This window comes from Ixodes scapularis, unplaced genomic scaffold, assembly GCF_016920785.2.
Source record: "Ixodes scapularis isolate PalLabHiFi unplaced genomic scaffold, ASM1692078v2 PGA_scaffold41__6_contigs__length_2269736, whole genome shotgun sequence".
Taxonomy (NCBI): domain Eukaryota; kingdom Metazoa; phylum Arthropoda; class Arachnida; order Ixodida; family Ixodidae; genus Ixodes; species Ixodes scapularis.
Window position 1 is genome coordinate 523,676 of NW_024609870.1, and position 20,223 is coordinate 543,898.

General features: G+C 48.5%; 1 protein-coding gene across 1 annotated transcript in view; it reads left to right on the top strand.

Annotated features, from left to right (window-relative positions):
- Positions 1 to 20,223, top strand: part of LOC8043049 (muscleblind-like protein 1) — a 246,785-nt gene that overhangs the window by 181,605 nt on the left and 44,957 nt on the right. The window contains exon 2 of the mRNA XM_040502515.2: positions 11,492 to 11,794. Coding sequence (XP_040358449.1) covers positions 11,492 to 11,794 — 303 coding nt within the window. The remainder of the gene's footprint in view (positions 1 to 11,491; positions 11,795 to 20,223) is intronic.

A 20,223-nucleotide genomic window follows, 5' to 3' on the forward strand; every position in this document is an offset into this window, starting at 1 on the left:
TCGCGTGACCGGCCCCGTGGAGAGAAAGCGTTCGAACCGACTCCGCTCAGGAACCGTAAACCTTGCCTTTATATATATATATATATATATATAATTCTTGTTTAACACGACTCCAGAAATATGTTTGCATGCCGCTCCTAAAAATAAAGTACACGGATGTGATTAATTTCGCTTAAATTTCCAGCCTGTTCACCCTCTTTAGGGACGTAAAGTCGGACTAGAATACGTGGACGGACTTGCGGGGGCAGCCATTTGCCTGGAATGGATGTACCTTTAATTTTTTTACCCCCCCCCCCCCCCCCCCGTCCCCCTTCCCCGGAGCCGGTCGCGTGAGCCCAAAATCTCTCTCGTGGCTACTTTAACCGCCGGGAAAGGTACCTGCATTGACGTACCAGCAAGCCGGCCCTGGGATGCCAAGCAGAGTTCGCGATGGGGAGCATTGAATGGCTTGCTTCTGAACTGTCGAATCGGGGTCTGCCTGGCGTTTTGTTACGGGGCCCTCGTTATGCTCCGGTCAAGCGACCGTGCAAGCTGTATGCTCGCCGAACCCCTTTGACTCTGTGCGGATGCGCGGAGAGGCGCAAGAGAGAGACTGCTGCTTCCCTGTCAGCGGGGAGCCGAGGGCAGCGGCCTCCACGAGGCGATTCTGTAAGTGCTCCAAGGCGTAACACTCGGCAGCGCAAGAGCATGCAAAGCCGAGTAGCTCCTTTCAACGCTTAGCTAACAAATTAAGCGTTGAAAAAACGAAACGAGCCAGAAAACCGTTTCTCGGCGGGAAAATAGTGACACGAGCAACTCCGCGCCCTGCAAGACGACTTCCCAGAATAGCCTTCAGAGAAGGCGCTGAGAAGGCGGGTCTGTACGGAACGGGACGGTGCAGGGAAAAAGGAATGAGCAAGTCGAATTGAACGAAGAAAGCATCGGGCATTCTGAAGTGCCGCGAGGTAGTGGAGAAGTTTTAGGAATGGCTTGGACGCGGTGTCCAGGCTCACACAAAGCGGGCCTGCTTTGGCATTTTCCAGCGGGACGAGCCGCTCCCCGACGACTCGTCGTGTGTGCGGAGAATGGCGTGCGAGTCCTTTTCCCCGGCCGGCCTATTGGGACTTTTCGTGGAACCATGGAGCCAGTTCAGCTAGGGTACTGATTGGCCCGATTGAACGTCCCGCTTTTTCGCAAGCACGACCCTTCCGCGCTCGTTGTTTGAGGAAATAAGACGACTCGTGAAATTGAACCGAGCGGCGCTGGCGGTGACCTACGACATGACGACCGCAGAGGACGGAGGCGACACGATGGCTGACAATATTTGGCGGTAAAGAACGGTAGTTTTGGCGGCGAAAACAATCCGACACCGCGTGGTGGAGAGCTGAAAAATGCAGACGCGTGACAATAGTCCCCGTGTAGAAGCACAGTCCGAAGATAATGACGTCTTTTCCGGCAAGTCCATAATGTAGCGTGTACTAGAATACGGTGTTGTGTTGGGACCGTCGCGACACGGCGATGGGAGCTCGTGAGTCTGCGTGTGTAGACGACAATCGAGGCGCTACAGTCGTCACGATAGTAGAAAGTCGCTGCAGTCCGCCAAGTTTGGCGAATATTGCGTCAGGCACTTGCAAGCGTTCGGGACGAGTATATCAGGGCGCATGCGCACGAGTCTACCATTCTACTACACTCTTAATCGGGGAGCCTTTAGTACAGGGTACTAATTTGCACCCTTCATGATTAGTTACAATGTAACCCCCATGACTGTACTCTCCACTTAGCGGTCACGTGCACTTTTCATCGGGTAACCTTTTGTGAAGGGTGCACATCTGTAAGTTTGTACCTTTTACTAGAGAAGTTACAATGTAACCCCTAAGACTACCCGCTACTTCGCGGTTACATGGACGCCTTTACATTACGGTTTCTGTAGGGTGTTTACACGTCAGATCGTGCAACGATAGTCAACGTCATATTTCTTTTTCAATGCGAAAGCATTGACTGTCCCATGAAACGAGCCGACGTCACCAGTTTGAAGAGCGCCAAACGGCACCTTAAATTCCTTCTCCAAGTGAAACCAGCTCCCAGCTATGAAACCACGCGAAAAGCCTAGACAACGGCACCTAGTTTCCCCGATCCCGAAGGAGCGGAGTAAAAAAAGCTGGTGGATTTCGCCTTCTGTCCCATTGGCTGGCGCGCGTCGACGAGGCTCCCATTGGCCGCTGCGCGCGTCAGTTTCAACGACCACCGCCCCATGGCGCTGCGTGCCCGTGCCGCGAGCGCGCCTGTAACACGGAGCGTCCAAGGTCAGAGCTGCGAGGAGAGCTTGGAGAGCGCTCGCACGGTCGACGCAAATACGCCGCAGACGATACAGCGGAAGAACGGGACGCGTGTTTTCTTGAGAGGAGCGTTCAGCTAAGCTAATTTTCTTCCGGAGATCGAAAATTTCGAAGCTCGAGACGTGGAGATAGCCAAGGTTTCGTTATGGTCCCTTTCACAGCCGTCAATTTTACACTGAAGCATGCACCTATACTCCCCAAGGCCGGGGCTAGATAAGAGACGAAAAAATCGCGCTGGGCGCCTTATCGCAACCGCTAGCTTTTTACCTGCTCTACGAGTGGTAACTTTAGTGCATTTCTACGCTTCTCACGCGCTCAAAGTCTTTCTGAAAATGACTGATTTAGTGGTTTTCAATGACGCTGAGCAAGTTTCTAATTGGAACGATATGTCTATTTTCATTAATTAAAAAGCGAATTAACGAACTTTAATTAATTAGCCGACTGATCGTTACGATTAGCCCCCTATAATACGTCCCCCTGGCCGTATAACTCACCTCCACAAGCGGCATAAGTGTAACTTTCACGGTTTTTTTTTAAACAAATCTGTTAAGCTTAAAAAAAAAAACACCCTGTATATATATGAATGAAACGCGTCAAATAAACATTTTCCGGAGACAGATTCACAAATTATTTACGAACTACGTCATATAAAACGACGCGAAAATTCTCCGCGAAGCCGATGTCGCAGTGATCCCGTGACGATCGTGTGGATGGAATGACGATGCCGCCGGTGATGGACGCGCGCTGGTTCTGCTGCGGACGATGACGCTGCCGAGCTTCGCTACTTTGATCGAGCGTTGATGGTACTTCGCACACAGCCGAGTGTATACATGGCTGGAAATGTGGACCTGCGGTTTCAAAGGCGTCGATTAGACTGGCTGTCTCCGCAGTCTGGGATTCACCTTGGACATCCTCGATGTATAACTTTCTATCGAACATCCACTTACCCACCAGGGTGGCCAGTTTACCATGTGCCGACGGTGCATGCTGGCAATGTCCACGCTTCAGTTGGGAGGTACTGGTATCGAGCGACGCAGCTTCCACGGAATATGCACTCACAGTCCTCCTCTTAGCAACGTCCTCTCACAATCCCGATTTCCAAACACGTCTTTTTCAGATCTACACGTCAAATGAAATTGATGTATATAATTGAATGATGAGGCTTTGCTTTTCTAACAGAATGGCAGGTGTATTGCAGCCTGCAGAACTTGAATAAAGCACGCAATTTGACACTCAGAATTATTACATTATAACCTTATTTTAGTGGTATACTGTTCAGTTCACCTCTAATCCTATGCCTAAACTAACCATTCACAAATGTCCATGTCCTTAAGTGTTCCGAAAATGGCCGCTGTGATGCGCAATGTTTTTAAGCAAAACAAAGAAAGAAGGAAAGAAAAAAAAGAGGGAAGCTTCTGTCGCTAAATTTGATGCCCTGCTCGGTACTTGAAAGCACAAACAGATAGCTGGTGGAGTGCTTGAGGGAATCAAACTGTCCACTGTACAATTGCTGCCAACGAGTGATTGCACGGGTAGGGCAAAGAGGACACGTCCGTGTAGTTTTGACGAGGTTTCTGAGATCGCCCAAACTATGCCAATTACTCACTCTGCAGTCTCTAAGCATCTTAGAAATCCTTAAATCATAACGATTTGCGGCCGATTTTTCTATTAAAGAAACAGCAACAGTTAAAGGGACCATAAAATGATTTAAAAATCGAATTTCATCCACCGCACGCCGTAAAAGGTGTGAAAAACAAACACAAAAATAGGGAGCCAAAAAAAATGTATTCTGTATAGCACTTTTAAAAGAAAAGTGGACTCTTTTGCGCCTTCTTTCCTTCGAAAGCTCTCTGCCTTTTCACTGCGATGCATCCGCGGAAACGCACCACGTCAGCCGAATCCACGTCGCCTATTGGGTAAGAGCCTACCTCACCAGCACCGCGATCGTAAACAGTAAATAGCCGGCGAATGTTTCCTAACAGTTTTGTTAAATAATATTCAGATCTAGATTTTCTAGCATAATTACAGATGTGACGAAAATTGCCGAATTTGATAATGCCGAGAGCCAAGCGCCATCTATCGTGTGGTAAACAAAGCAGGGGCGGTAGGGCCGACGGGCCGGCAGCGTTGGGCGCAGTTACTTGGCCGCGACGTCTCGCGCGTCCCGACTTCAAGCAGCAAGAAAAAAAGTACTTGAAACAGACCACGACGAACAAGCACGCTGGATCCACAAACACCCGAAAAAAGCGAGAACGGCCACGAATTCACCGACCCGCGACCAAGCGAACTCGGCAGATAGGCCTAGCAGGCACTCCGAAGCAGGCACTCCGACTCCGGCGCAGCGTTGCTTCGACGGTACTTGGCCAAGACCGTCTGCCCACGACCGGCTGGCGTGCTGAATGGAATATGCCCGCGCGACCCTTGTGGACCTTTCCCGTATTTTGATCGCTGACCTCAATTTTAGATTAAGGGGTGAGGTCAATCTCTTCCCCTTGGTTTCCGAGGCAGTGTTGACGAACACTGTCGTCGAAAAGGGACTCTCGTCGATTCTATCTTGTTTTGTGTGATAATAGAGCTCAAATAAACGCCGCATGGATTGCCTTCGTAACACGGTTTGTACACTTTGTTATTAGTATGCCATTTTTATTCTGACAGACTGCACGTCACTGTCGAGCTATAACAGTTCGTGGGAGCTACGTGCAATGCCGGTCCAACCTTCCTTTGCCGAGTGTCGCGTCAGTATCGAGTTGCAATCGCAAAAGATCGGTCCCGAAGCGGTTACCAACAGCGCGAATACAGCACTTCCATCGAACGCGCGCGTCCGCTCCGAGTGTGAACAGGTATTTACGTGGCTCTTGCTGACACTCTCGTTGTTCAAACGTATCTTTTTTAACGTCGGCTCGCTCCTGCATCTCCGAGGCCGCGAAAAACGCCGCAGCCTTTTGTCTCTATCTACGTCGCTTTGCAAACGACTGACACGGGCCGCCTTTTACCAACAATGACAGTTGGGTTGACTTCTGGAGTCTTCACCGGAAGACTCGCCGCACTTCCCAACAGGCATACCGGTCCCATGCTGTCGCTGTAGCGCAACATATCTAATTGAATCTCGCTCAGCTGCGATGTGTCCATGGCTATCGCGGCGATGAGAAGCGCCGATTCAGAAAATACATCGGTGACATCCGCGCCATCAGCGCAGTAAAGCCTACCGGCACACCGCCAACTCGCCGCCGCTAACTGCCGCTAACGCTCCCATTCTCCTACTGCCGAGAGAACTTCCGGTTCCGGAAACAGGAAACAGCTGCGGCGTAATTTTGACGACCGTCAAAATTACGCCGCAGCTTGTTTTGCGGTCAGTTGGAGAGAAAAAAAAAAGTCGATATTTCATTAATTTTTTGTGTAGAAGTTAATAAACCGAAACGAAAACGGATGCCTGTTCGGCATTCAGTGGACATTGACGGTTTAACGTAAAAGTTATGTGGCAAAAGTAAAAAGGTCGTTTCATGGTCCCTTTAAAGATCGAACACAGCCAGGTCATCTCCAGCGTTGGAAAGGGGGGGGGGGGGGGGGGGGGGGGGGGTCGCGGGTCGCACTTGCCCGCGTCTGACGTGAGAGGTCAGGCGTGTGTATCGGGGCGACGGGATCACCATGGAGACGCGTCGCCCGGCCTGCCAGCTCGACACACTGACTACGGGGCGGGCTACGTTGCCTCACCCGCTCTCCATTATTTGTGCCGAGTTCATTTTCTTTTCCTTCTTTCTTCCATGTCACTGAATGTTTTATATCACTGACGTGTACCATAGTTTTATAAATAAGGTTCCATATCACTGAATTACAGTACCGTAATCCCTTAGCACGGAACATGTTGTGGCAACATGGTTATCATGCATGTGTCCCGTACGCACACTGCGATCGTGCAAGTTGTGTTTGCTGATAGTCACAAAAAGTGTCATTACGCTAATATATATATATATATATATATATATATATATATATATATATATACACATACACACACGAACTCAACTCCTACGTCACGCCGTGGTGGTGGCGCGTCGGTCGCACTTCCGGTCTGGTGTGGTGGGCAGAAGTCGCGGTGCGAGAAATGCATTCCCGCGTTCTTTTGGGAGAAACCAGACGGGAGCTGTACCAAGAGAGTCTGGAAAAGTTTGAAGATCAGTTTTCATGTGTTCCTGTCCCTCCGTTCGTCCGAGAACGTGTATAGTAGCCGTGACAAGGGCAAACCAGACGCTGTCGAACTACGATTGCTTGTGCGGGCCACACTTTGTGCTCGCCAGATCTAGTTGTTGTGTTCCAACATGAACGAGACAAAACCGCCAAGTTGTCCGGACCACCCGCGGGTTCAGTACGTCTTCAATTCACACAGCCGCCTGATAGTCTGCTCTTTCGAACTTGTCTGCTGTTTGTCGTCTGCTCGTTCAAACAACAGCGGCCCCTTGACCTAACTTTGACCCGGTGATTGCAGTAAGATGTAATTGCAGGCCTGAAAAGACTTAAGTTGGCTCGGTGTTAACAGTAGATACAAGATGTTGATCATAGGTACCAGTGGCCAACACCGACTTGTTACGCTTGGTCTGTTCCCGCTTCCGATTTTCAGTATCGACGTCGATCATCGCCGCTACCTTCTACACGTTTGCCGCACGAGCGACGTTGCGACCGAAAATAGCTAGAATAATCTCATCATGGTTTTGGCGTCCATTCTGCGGCGTTCATGCGAATGAATCGCCGCACGTCAAATTATTTACGCAGTGTTTAGCGGCGTAACGAACCTTGATAATTTTGCTCAGGCGATTAAAGTGGTAAGACATTGCTATGAGGACGTAAAATTGACAATTCCAGCGCGAAAAAGAGTATGCAGACTCACACAGACGCCGACAACGGGACATTCCAATAGTTTGTTGACGCGGGATGCGGTGCTTCTTGCCCGCACTCCATTGCGCATCCGTTTGAACTGTCGTCTGCTTTTTCAAACTTGTCTGCTTTTTGTCGTCAGCTCGTTCAAACGAAAGCGGCCCGTGAACCAAACGTTGACCCGGTAATTGCGATTAGCAGTAAGTGCAGGCCTCAAAACACTTTTGAAGTTTGGTTGGGGTAAGTAGGCTAAGTGTAAACAGTAGATACAAGAAGATGTTGATCATTGTTACCAGTGGCCGTCACCGACTTGTAATGCCCGATTCTACTTGCGGTTTTCAGTATCGACGTCCACCATCTCAGCTACGGTCCGCGCTTTTGCAGTCCGAGTGACTTCGCTTCGCGACTGAAAATAGCGAGATGAATCTCATCGTGGGAGTCAGGCTTTAGCGCCCATTCTGCGGCGTCCACGTGAAATGAATCGCCGCACGTCACATTATTCACGCAAAGTTTTGCGGTGTAACGAGCCTCGTTATTTTTGCTGAAGCCGCTCAAGTAGTCAAACATTGTTAGGAGGATGTAGAATCAACAATTCCAACGCGAAAAAGAGCACGGGGACTCACACCGACGCCGACAACAACGCAATTCAATAGTTTGTTTATGGGCGACGGCGAGCTTCTTGCCCACCGTCCACCGCGCATGCGCGGCGCCGGTAACGTCCGCTAGGGGCGCTCCGGTTTGTTTTCGTACAGTAAGCTAGGCCAAAAAATTCAGCAATTCTTACCGGGATTGTTGTATGCGGATGATATCGTACTAATGGCTAACATCAGGACAGAGTTGCAGGAATTAATGAGCATCTGTGGTAAGGTAGGAGAGGAATTAGGTTTAGAATTCAGTAGTGAAAAATCAGCAGTCATGATTTTTAACGATGATGAAGTTGAGAGGCTAAAGATGCAGAATATTACATAGTACTAGATACTAGTAAATACAAGTATCTAGGAGTATGGATATGTGATGGTGCAGAATATCTTAGTAAGCATGAAAAGTATATAATAGGTAAGGGCAACAGAAATGCAGCTGTAATGAAAAATAGAGCACTTTGAAATTACAACAGGTACGATGTGGTGTGGGAGATTTGGAAAGGGTCATGGTGCCTGGCTTGACTTTCGGAAACGCAGTGCTATGCATGAAATCCGAAGTGCATGCAAGACTAGAAATAAAACAGCGCGGAGTTGGTAGGCTGGCTTTGGGGGCACATTGCAAAACGCCAAACCAGGGAGTACAAGGAGACATGGGATGGGCGTCATTTGAGAGGAGGGAAGCGGTGAGCAAGATAGAATTTGAGGATCGGTTGAGGCAAATGGATGGGGACCAATGAGTACGAAAGATTTTCAGCTATTTATACATGAGGAGTATAGACACAAAGTGGAGACAGCGCACTAGGAAATTAAGAGGAAAGTTTTTGGGCTATAGCGAAGATACGGAAGAGCAAGTCTCAGTTAAGAAGAAAGTTAAGGCCACAGAAAGAGATCGGTGGCTAGAGGGAATGGAGACAAAGACGGCTCTGGAAAGCTATAGATTAAACAAAACAGTTATTGCCAAAGAAAGCATTTATGACAATTCTAGGGGAAGCTCATTGCCGTTTGAGGCGAGGACGGGTGTTCTGCGAACCAGAACATACAGAGTGAAGTACCAGGAAATGGATACAGTGTGCACTGCTTGTGGAGAGGAGGACGAGACGGCTGAGCACTTGATACTCTACTGTAAAGGGCTTCACCCTATGCGTACCGAAGACAACATAGATTTAATAAAGTCATTGGGTTTTAGAGACAGCGAAGGGAGAGTGGATTTCAAGACATTTAGATATTACTAAGCAAAGGTTAAATGAATGGTTGCGGAAAGCGAGAGAAAACTACGTATTTTCTTATTAACTGATGGCAAGGGGGTTTTTATAGCCTCACTTTCTTTGCAGTGCGGAGTGAATATAAATTTCACAGTTAAATATTCTAAGCTTAAATGGTAAAACAAAATGGCTAAGTGGCGTAAGCTACCGCCCGATCCAAAGGGCTCAGCCGGATTCATTCATTCATCCATCTATCCAACATGAGTTGGTGTATATATATATATATATATATATTCTTTTGGAAACGATGTCCGCACATGTTCCACTTTTACATCTCACTGCACACTCACCATTTTCTACAACAAAGTATCCGCTCAAAAAAAAGAAAAGATGCTGTGCTTTTTTTTACTGCAAAAATAAACTATGCGTTACCGAACGCTCACTTAGCACCCCAATTTAGCGCAAGCAGTCTGGACCAAATGACCACGTTTCAGAACTCGTGTTTATTTGATTGAAACGTTAGAAGTGACTTTAGAAAAGTTGTATATGGTGGAAGGCTGCTCACGCGTACATGGAGTATTTTCCCACAGAAATGTTCCGAAAATCATGTACAACTTGCTAATAACATGGCAAGTTCTTAAACATTTACATTTGGTCCGAACTGGTAGCACTACGTTTGAGCGGAGACTAAGCGTTTGGCAATGCGTAGTTTATTGTTGTGGTGAAGAAGCACAGTAAATGTTTTAGGGGACACGCTGTATCATTGGACAGCTTTTGTAAGTTCAGCTCTACAAAGGTGTACCATTTCGTGGAAGTATTTGTATCCTCGTGTTGTGTCACACATACATGCTCATATAGCTGGTGAAGTCCAAGTTTCTCACGGTGTGGAGGCGGCATTCTTTGTGCAAGAAACTGGGGTGGTTGCCTGCAATATGAAAATAAAATATACTTCCAAATTCATAAACATTGTAAGGAATATGAACATTAGCCTCCCGAGGCAGTATTTCGCAAAGTTTCGAGTTCATAGAAGCTGATGCCCAAATGTGATTTATGTTAAGGATTATAAGAATCTTCATTTGTCCTTATCGCTATTTATGTGTAATTAGGAATATCATTGCATCTTTATGTATTTCGTTTTGCAGCAGGACATCGTGTATCCGATTCTTTTAAAGGATGGTCATTTACTATCTTTCTCTTTCTGCACACTTCGTGTATTTTCGCCTTCACATCTGTGATGTGAGCACAGTGTCCTTTTTGCCATACCCCGCGACCCGGTGTTTCACACTGCCAAACAGCGAACAAAACACGTTTCCGCAGGTCGTCTCAACAGCTGGCGTATTTTCGAGTATCGTGCCCCCGTGTCGGTCTCAAGCGGTTCTGTGAACTTCATACAGTCAAGTTTATTGATGATGATTAGAGCCCTGCGCAGATAACAGTTTTATCATCCGCAGAGTTTGTATCGGCATCCCAACCGTGTCCACTACGTTCTTAAATTATTAGGGAGCTTTCGTGGATCGTTTTCGCCGACCCGCAACGCTCTCCACAACCCGCTACGTTACCCGGAACTCTACAGCCAAGGCCATCGGCGCGCAGGCGCAGTAGCGGCTTCTTCGTTGCGGATGGCTTTGCGGAAGGGGAAATGCGGTCTACGAAAACTCCCTATTCGATCCGCATCCGCAGACTTTGTGTCCGCAACCGACCCGCAATCCGCGCATTCATTTTACATCATGATATCAAACATGAATGTATAAAACAATGCATCGGGATGGTATCCTGTAAGCCGTCCCCTCACACCTTACCGTATCCTCACACGTTTCGTGTCAGGATACGATGAAAGTCATTTTATCCTTTCCTCTTCTATCGTGCTTAAATTATAAGCGATTATCCTTCTAGAGGCACTGGGAAGATGATCGCAGTTATCAGATCGACTTGCATTCTGTTCTGTCCAGAAGATGCGCTCAAAAGATAAAAAATTTAAAAAAAAAATAAACATTAAGAAAAGACGCTGCGTCATTTTATTTAGGACAAACAATAAAATTGTGGAAGAGGAAAGTCGGTCACTCACCCCAGCAAAGTACTCGTACATAAGGCGCGAGTACACCACTGGGAAAATACCGCACTGTTCAATAATGTCAGCACCTTGCTTGTTGCTGCGTCCAAGGAGGCGTCCTCCGCCTGTGCCCCGCTTTCGACGTCAGCGGCGTCTCCGGGGGCTGGGGTCTCCCATCTCGTTCGTACACCCGCTTTTCTCATCTAGAGCTGCAGGTGCTTGCGCTGTGCGAGCGTTGGTGTCGGGAACGCTTCCGAAGCGAGCGCTCGTCTGTTTTGGAGTGACTTTGAAGGACAATCCTCGACGCACTACGACAGTCGGGATTTTCCTAGTGCGTCGATGCCGTGAGTCAAAGCGCCGAGTGTCCAGAGTTTCTGGTCCAGTGCTCCAGCGCCGCCGTCTGCTCTCTCGCAGGGCCGCTGCAACCGGGAGAAGCCCCCGTGCAAGTACTTCCACCCTCCGCAGCACCTCAAAGATCAGCTGCTCATCAACGGGCGCAACCACCTGGCGCTGAAGAACGCGCTGCTGCAGCAGATGCCCCTGCAGGCCATGCTTCCCGGCCAGCTGCCCACGGCCGTGGTAAGTCCCTACTGGTACCTGGGACACGCGCAGAGACAGCACCAGCAGCAGCAGCAACAGCAGCAACAGCTTCAGCAGCAACAGCAGCAGAGCTACGCGCTCTTCAACGGCTCCCTCGCCGCCGCCGCCACGGCCAAGGTACGCCCCTTCCTCCCGCCCCTCGCTTGCCCTTCCACACCCTGCCCGGAGGAGAGCGCTTTGTACAGGTCTCGAGGTCCGAACCGTGTCGAGGCTAACCCGGAGGACGTCACCCTCGCACGCGTCAGTCTCCGCAAGTTTCATTTGAGTCCTCATAGGGTTCGTGGGGTGCCCATCTTGGACGTTGGTGGAGCTTTCGCCTACATCAGACACCACAGTTCGTTTGGCTTACGAAGTGTCACCGCTCTAAGTTATAAATAGGGGGTTGTAGTGGACCGTTTCCCGGATGGCGCTCCGTAATCCGCCACAAGACCTTGAACTACGTAGACAAGGCTGGTGGCGCGCAAGCGCAGCTGCGGCGTTTTTTAGAGCGCAGCTCTTAGGGGCCCGTTCCCGGCTTGAGCGGCGTCGGCGTCACCGTCGGCGTAACCGCAACCCTCGTAACCCTCGTGAGGGTTACGAGGGTTAATCTCATGAGGGTTACCCTCACAAGGATCACGAGGGCCACGTGGGTTACTTACCCTCGTAACCCTCACGAGGGTTACGAGGGTTAGTTACCCTCAAAAGGGTTACCTTCCCGAGGGTTACCCTCACGAGGGTTATGAGAGTTACCCTCACGAGGGTCACGAGAGTTACCCTCACGACGGTCACGAGAGTTGCCCTCACAAGGGTTACTAGGGTTACCCTCACGAGGGTCACGATGGTTACCCAGGTCACGTGACCCCCCGGGGTCACGTGATTTGGGGATACCCCCGAGGTCACGTGACCCCCCGTTGACGTCATAGCCACTGATGACGTTATCAGTGACTTCACTGATGACGTCACCGGCATCCGCATCGTCATCATTACTGATGACGTCACCGGCATCCGCATCGTCATCATCATCATCACTGATGGCGTCATCAGTGACGTCACTGATGACGTCATCGGCATCGTCACATGGCCCCAGGTCACGTGACCCTCCGACGTCACGTGACGCCCCAAGGTCACGTGGCTTCCACAAGGTCACGTGACCCCCCGCCCCCCGAGGTCACTTGACCCTTCCCCCCCAGTGCCCTTCCCTCCTCCTCCTCAAGAGCTGCGCTCTAATTCGGCGTTACAGGGAGTTGTAAACGGCTTTCATGTTTTTTTTTTACTGATACTGTAGCGGAGGAGGAAAACGACCTACTACAAATCCCTAATAAATGCTAACCGCGTAGTAGCGGGCTAGCATTTCTTTTTTATAGAGCTCCTCGTGGACGGGAGAGGAAAAAGAAACTAGTTGGCCTCAAATAAACGGCACGTTGCAGTTTGCGGGGACACACACGCGGGGGCCGCGAAATTGAGTTGTCAGCGTCGTTTCCTTCGAGCCACTTTCTCCTCCTGCGCGGACGAACGGAAAGCGGGCGGAAAGAAAGGAAGGCAATCCTAGCGGGGAAAGTGAAGAGGTCCCCGCGGGGTAGGCGCCGGGCAGGCGCCGGGTCCCCGAGGCGTGGTGATTGAGTTGCTGCAGTGCCACGAGGAGACGGTCGATCTCGAATCCCGGCGGATGTCCCAAGCCCGCATTTCGGCTGCCCTCCCCCTGCTTCGATCCCCAGCTTTCCTGCTCGCGACCGCAGCACTGCGCACTCAGGCACTGGTGCGTCGCCCCCGCGGAGGACGGGCCGGTCGTGTCGTGTGTGTGTCGCATCGTGAGCGCGGCGCCTTACAAGCACCTCTGTCCGCATTCAAAGCACTCCCCGCCCCGGGTTGGTATGGGGGTCCGTATCGCATGAGCGGATGACGTTCCAGTGAAGAGGGGTCATTTGAGCAAATTACTAATACGCGTGTTAACCCCTAAACCCCCCCCCCCCCCCCCCCCCCCGCTGCGTTATTGCCGCGCTTCGCGGCAGTAACGCTTTTAATTTCAATTGATTTCTTTGTCGCTTGTTTTAATAACTATTTCTTTTAATTTATTTTTACTCTTTTGTTTTTTTAAGTATTTATTGTTTTAGTTATTCATTAATTAATTTTTTATTTTGTTTATTTTCCATTATTCCCTATTTATTTATTTATTCATTATTTAATTTATTTGCTGTTTTCATATTTATTACTTAGTTTATTTATTTTCGATCTTTATTTGTTTTATTTTTAATTTCACTATTTCCATCAAAACATCCCTTTCTCGCCGGCACATTTGCATTCAAATAAAATAATTTATTCTTCAAGAGCCCCAGTCTAGTAGGTCAGTGCAATAGACAAAATGAAAGACATTCACAAATCTCTGTAATGCTAGATTAGAGTACAGCTCTTGAAGAGAAGGGTAGGGTATGCCCCTCCTCTTCTCCCCTCCTCCTCCTCCCTGCCCTCCCATCCCGCTCCTCCATACCCTCCCCTCGTCCCATAGTTTCCCCGCCAAACTTAGCTTAAAAATTGACGCCACATGACCTCGACACACATTCAGTTTCCCTGCTGAATTTAGCGGTGAAAATGACGTCACATGACTTGGTGTCACGTCGCCTATGAACAAATTCAGTTTCTCCACTAGATCTAGCTTTCCCACTATATCTAGCGGAAAAACTGAATTTGTAACAGCAATTCAATTCCCCCGCTAAATTTACCGGGGAATCGGTATTGAGGTAACGTGACATCAATTTTCTCCCTACATCTAGCGGAGAAATTGAATTTTTTCATAGACGACGTGACACCGAGTCATGTGACGTCATTTTCCCCACTAAATTTAGCGGGGAATTGAATTGGTGTTGAAGTCACGTGACGTCTATTTTCCCGTTAAATTTAGCACGGTTACGCCGACTCCGCAAAACACAGAAACGGACCCACTGCGCTCTAAAGAGTGTACTAGTAGCTCATTGGCTGTAGCATATCCAACTGCCACCTCACTAACGCAGGTTCGAGCCCTCCCTCCCCTCCCCCCCCCCTTCCTCCTCCCCTTCTTATGTTGTTTTTGCGTAGGTGTTTGCAAGTAGCCAGTGGCGTCACAAGGGGGGGGGGGGCGGGGGGGGGGGGGGGGAGGCCGCCCCGGGAGCAGCGCTCAGGGGGGTGTCGCGGCGGGGAGGAGGAGGAGGAGGAGGAGGAGGAGGAGGGAGGGGGGAAGGGGGGTGTCGCGGCGGGCTGCTGCCCCGGGTGCCGCTGACCCTCGTGACTCCACTGGGCGTAACGCTCTCAGCATATTACTCGTTCATGACTATTTTCTCATAGAAAACGAGTCGCGACCATGTAATACTGGCTGAACCATTGACCATAAAAGAGGCGCTGTAATGTCCGATTATGCACGAGTCACGTTCGAATGCGAGCGTCTATCAGCATCTGTCCACGTGTGCTAACAGAACGTCTAAAAGAAATCATGCTGTTTGCAGTTTCAGCGCGAGCTAGCCTCTGCTCCTGGTTTTGAGATGTGCATTTTTAGCGCGAGTGCTCGCTCGTTCTGGGGAAGAATGCTTCGAAGCAGCGGCTCTTGTGCTTGTGGCGCTGGCTGCAGTCTGAATATATGCAGTTACTTATAAGGGAGCGGAGTATAAAATTCCTAAATGACGTATGTTCGAAACGCAGCCTACAAATATTATGTTTGGCTCGCCTGGAGCGCTGCTCAAAACTTGAGAGAGCCACTGACAGAATTTGCAACTCCGAGCAACGGTGGTACCGCGGTGTGAGAAGTGCACTCCCTAGCTCCTGGATGATTGGCTTCACAATAAAAGCGCTTGCCTATGCCTTCCTGATAAAAAAAAAAAAAAAAAGAAGAAAAAAGTAAGGCTTTAATACCGCTCGTATGTAGCAAAACTAGAATTACTTGCGCGTCGCAGATCTAGCCTCGTACTGCTGTTCTACGACGTTTGATAGACACCGTTTCCTGTAGGTCGTGAATATTGCGAATGAAAGCGGCGAATCTTTTGAGTTGCCAACCACGCGTTCCATGTCTTCTGCCGTACTTCAGCTGCGCGCTCGAGATGCACAAAATGCCCAAACGTTGTCCAAGGTAGGAAGCTCCCGCTGGAAATGGGACAACTGAAACTCCTCTCTGCATAACCTAATCTTGCTCTCAATGCGCATTGCAGTTTGCAGAACTGTGGCTGCTCTGATAGTACTGCTCCAGCAACTGTACATCGAATTGCAATGCCTCCCACGTTTTGGTCCTACAAGTATTACGAAAAGCGACAGTCGCTCTTGCAGGAGATTGGGCGGATGCAACGCCATGCGCCGTCTTGTGTCTCCTGGCTTAGCCTCGGCAGTTCTGAGAGGGACGCGTCGTCCGCTGCTGCTTCGGTGTCCTAAAGCAATGTTAAATTAAAAGAAAGAAAAAATGGTACGCAATGATTTCTACGAAGCTTTGCAAGTTGCAACTAAGTGGAAAATAATGCAGTCGAGCCTGGTTATATCACACTCGGGTATTTCGAATTATTGTTTTTATCAAACAGTCCAAACATCTCCTTGAAAATCACATGTAATAGTACAGGATCGTTGTCTTTTTATATCCAACTCCCATGGCGGAAACACGAAGCCCGGCTGCCCGTTGCTTTTTCCGCGATCCGATTGCGCCGGTGGCGAGCACATCGCTTGCGTTGCGTGGCTGGCAGACCGCCGACCCAGCATACGCGCGGGAAAATACGCTGTGAAAGAGTAGTTGTAACAAAAGAGAGACAATAAATCGTTAAAAAAAGAAAAAAAAAAAAGAAGTGGAGGATGGCAAAAGCGAGGGAAAGGGCACGCGCATGCCGTGCGTAGGGAGAGCAGGGATTGTCTGGTGTCGGAACGGTAGGCTGCGCCGTTTCCCCGAACACTGCTGGTTCTGCGCAACTCCCCAGACCCAAAATAAAACAAGCAAAAAAAAAAAAAAAGTGTTCGGCAAGTCGAGTGTGTCGACAACGGTTGTGCAATCGCACTTTAAGCGCCTTAATATTGTTTACCTTTCTTTTTTTTTTTCGTTTTGCTTTGCCCGTTTTTATTTCTTTTGCTTTTTTTTTATTTGCTGCTTGAATTTATTGAGCTTTTTTTCTTTGTTGCTTGCTGAACTTTTTTCTATGGATCAAGAGATTTCTTTTTTTATACGTCTGGCCTTTCCGTTTTTTTTTTTTTTTTTTTTTCTCGTTATTTTTGTGTTTTGTCGTTTATGCTGTGTCGAGGTCCCGGCCAGGGGCGCGAGTAAGCGCGGTGGTGTTTGCTTCTGGGGCTGGCCAAGCGGGCTTCTAGGCCCGTTTGGCTTCCGAGCGGACTTCTCAGGCCGTCCAAGACGCGCGGTGTGTGCATTCGGAAAAGCTTGTGGAGCAAGTCAACGGGGCGATTTCGGCACCTTAATTGGCACGTTTTCATAGGCGTCGCATCGCCTTGTTTTTCAGGGAGAGGCTTGGGTAAGCACACCTCAGTGATTCACGGGCTAGGCTTTAGCCGGCTACCAGATTTGCTGACCCAATGAGCGTAAGCAAATCCAGGAGCCAGCTGGAGTCTAGCGTGTGAATCACCTTCGGACGACTTTAACACAACACAACACTAGAAGCCTCTCCCTCCCCTGTAAATCTGGTGACGTGACGTCCATGAAAACGTGCCAATCAGGGTGCCGAAATCGGCCCGTTTACTTACTTCACAAGCTTTTATAAATATGTGACGGAAGAGAGGACGCGGGAGAATTTCGGCCTACTGATATTCCCTGCTGATGAATGCGTGCATTAGCCAGTAGCTATCATTGAAAGAGAGGTGGAAAGAGAACGCACCTCTAATTTGGGAGGCTTAAATTTTTCTTCAGAAATTTATGGTCCGAAAACCTTTAAAAGAAGGCGGCACCATTTCTGTTGCACGGGCACTGTTTTCTTTCTACGCCATCAGTTTGTGTGGAGCTGCCTTTATTGGCTAGTCAAAACAAAATACAGGAAACAAGAAGTTGGAAGGCTCAACACGACCCATGTTCTGATTATTTATTTTTTTTTTTTGTGGAAAAGTTGGTTGATTGAGATATGGAACAAATATTAAGAAGTTGCTGAGTATTATGAGTCCAGAGAATGCTCGCTCTTGAGGCGCCTTAGGCGACTGGTTCGATATTAAAGATATTTATACACACAAGCACACACCCCAAACCCACAAATAATTCTTTCAAACGCTACTTCTTGCTTGCATATCATAGTCAGAATTTCACCACATCTGAGTACATGGAAAACTATATTCTGTGACAAAATTATAGCAGAAAAGGACAGGAAGGAACAATGGAACAGGGCAATGCACTCTGTCCTGTCTTTTGCGCTATAATTTTTAAAACTATAGTCGGTGACAGGTCAAGAACCCAGGGTGAGGGAAAGGAAGGCTGGGGAAGCTTCTTTTCCCTCCCCCTGGGTATAGCCCGACAGGTAATTTGAATTATTATTCTTTTTCCGTCCATGTTTTTTTTTTCTCATGGCAGGCAAACAGAGTGAGACGTAGAGTGAAGAAAGGCGGATCAGGGGGTGCTGTGAGTTCGCACAGATCTACCTACATTGCAAGCAAGGGCGATGACTCACCAGTGTGGGACTAGCGAGCTGGAAGCTTTGAGAAGGAAGGTCTTTTGTTTTCATCGTTAAAGTATTCTTGAAATGTGGACCAGATCTCGAGCTCTCCTCCCTCCCTTTGCTCCTTGCCCAGCTCTCCCAACTTCCTCCGCCATTTTCGCCCTCTCCTTGTTGACAGTGTCTTTCGAGTGTGGAGCATGAACTTCTTGGTGGAGTGTTGGCGTGTGTTTGTCACCGCATGTGCAGTGTACAACATATGGAGGGAGCATGCCCATGTGTCTCTCACCCTGTCTGTGGTCCTCATTACTATTTCCTCTTAACGACGAGCCGATCGACTGGAAACAAAATGTTACTGCCTTCGGTGATCACTTTTGAATTAAAAAACTGCATAAAACTCCGTAGCTTCTATACTCGGTGACATGTTAAGACTGAAGTGGAAGCTCCACCCACCTCTTTCCACTTTAGCTGAGCGGATGCCGGAGAGGAGGTCACCTCTTTGCCAGCGTCGCTCTGCTAAAGTGGGGAGAGGAGCTTCCACTTCAGTCTCTTAACCTGTCACCGACTGTAGTATGTAGTGCCCAAGCTGCCCCCGAATCTAGAGTCAGTGATATCAAGCTCAGTGGCGCTATGTTAATATATCATTATTAACATAATCTTCATAGCAAGCAGAGGGACTGTAGACCTGACATGGGCCATGGCATTTCAATGGAGTACTAGTTCGCTAACCAAACAAAACCAATGACAATTTATATTACCTCGTTCAGGAACCAGGTTTATTACCTCGCTCATAAACCAGATGGGCTTGATTTGCCAGACTTTTGAAGGAAAAAAATCAAAGACATTCAAAGATGTAGCTCAAGCGATGGTATGCGTCTCTCAAAACTGATTTGGTAATGTTCATTTAGGCTTTTTGAGAAACAATATTCCGGATTGCCCAGGTAAAGAAATCGTTGTACAAACCATTATTTCGTCTTCCAACTAATTAAAGTTGCAGTGCTACAGTTATAATGTTGGTAGAATCTGCAGCAAGTTACTTTTATTTAGTTTATCTTAACGTGAGGAAAATAAAATGTAGCTTTCCTCCGGAATTCCGCAATTCCACCAAATTGCTGTTAAAAAAAAAAAAAAAAAAAAAACGCACAAAAAAACAACAACTGATGAATGCTTCTTGATATAGCCAGAATTAGTCAGGTCGAAGGCAAACGACAGCATCTGTGCTATAGCCAGTTACAGGTTAAGAAAAGATTTTGAGGGAAAGGAAGGCTGAAAAGGAGGAAGCAGACGGAACGCTGGAGAGAGGAGGTTTCCTTCTCTCGTGTCCAGCTTTCCGTTTGCTTCCTCCTTTCCAGCCGCCCTTTCCTTCGAATACTTTTCTTAACCTGTAACTGACTATAGAAGCAGGGGTGAGTTCATCGTGTCAATCATGATGTCGTGCATTGTAGAGAAGTTGGCCACCTCGTTTTTTGTTTATCTTTTTTTGTGTTGGCATTTCTTGTGCTGTCTACGGTGGCGGTGATATGAAGTTGTTGTCGTTTTGTGTGTTCTCGTGGGTTCGGTTGGAGTAGACTTATCGTTTTCTTTTAGTTTCTTGCTTAACTTTTTTTCAACGGAAACCTTTTTTTTGGACGATTCTCTAACGAGAACAGCTGCATGCAAGGTGGCTGTTCCCCTTTATCGGGCGGTCCTAGTGGTACTCACCACGCTTTGTGAAGGTTGGTTGTGTGCGTGCTTGCCCTTTCTTTAAGCACACAGGAGTGAACTATAGGCTCCTATGTTGGTGAAACTCGCGAATACAGGCCGTTCCACTGCATTAGACGGAGCAATGGCAGTGCCGAAGCTGCTCCGACTTCTCCCCGCGCTCTGCCTTACCACCTCCTGTCTTATCTCTCTCTCTGGGTCACAGGGGTGCCCAGCAACCGGGATATAGGAAAGCTGGGGAATGCGGTAGCAAGTAGCAGCCGCAATGCGATGCCCAAATGCCGA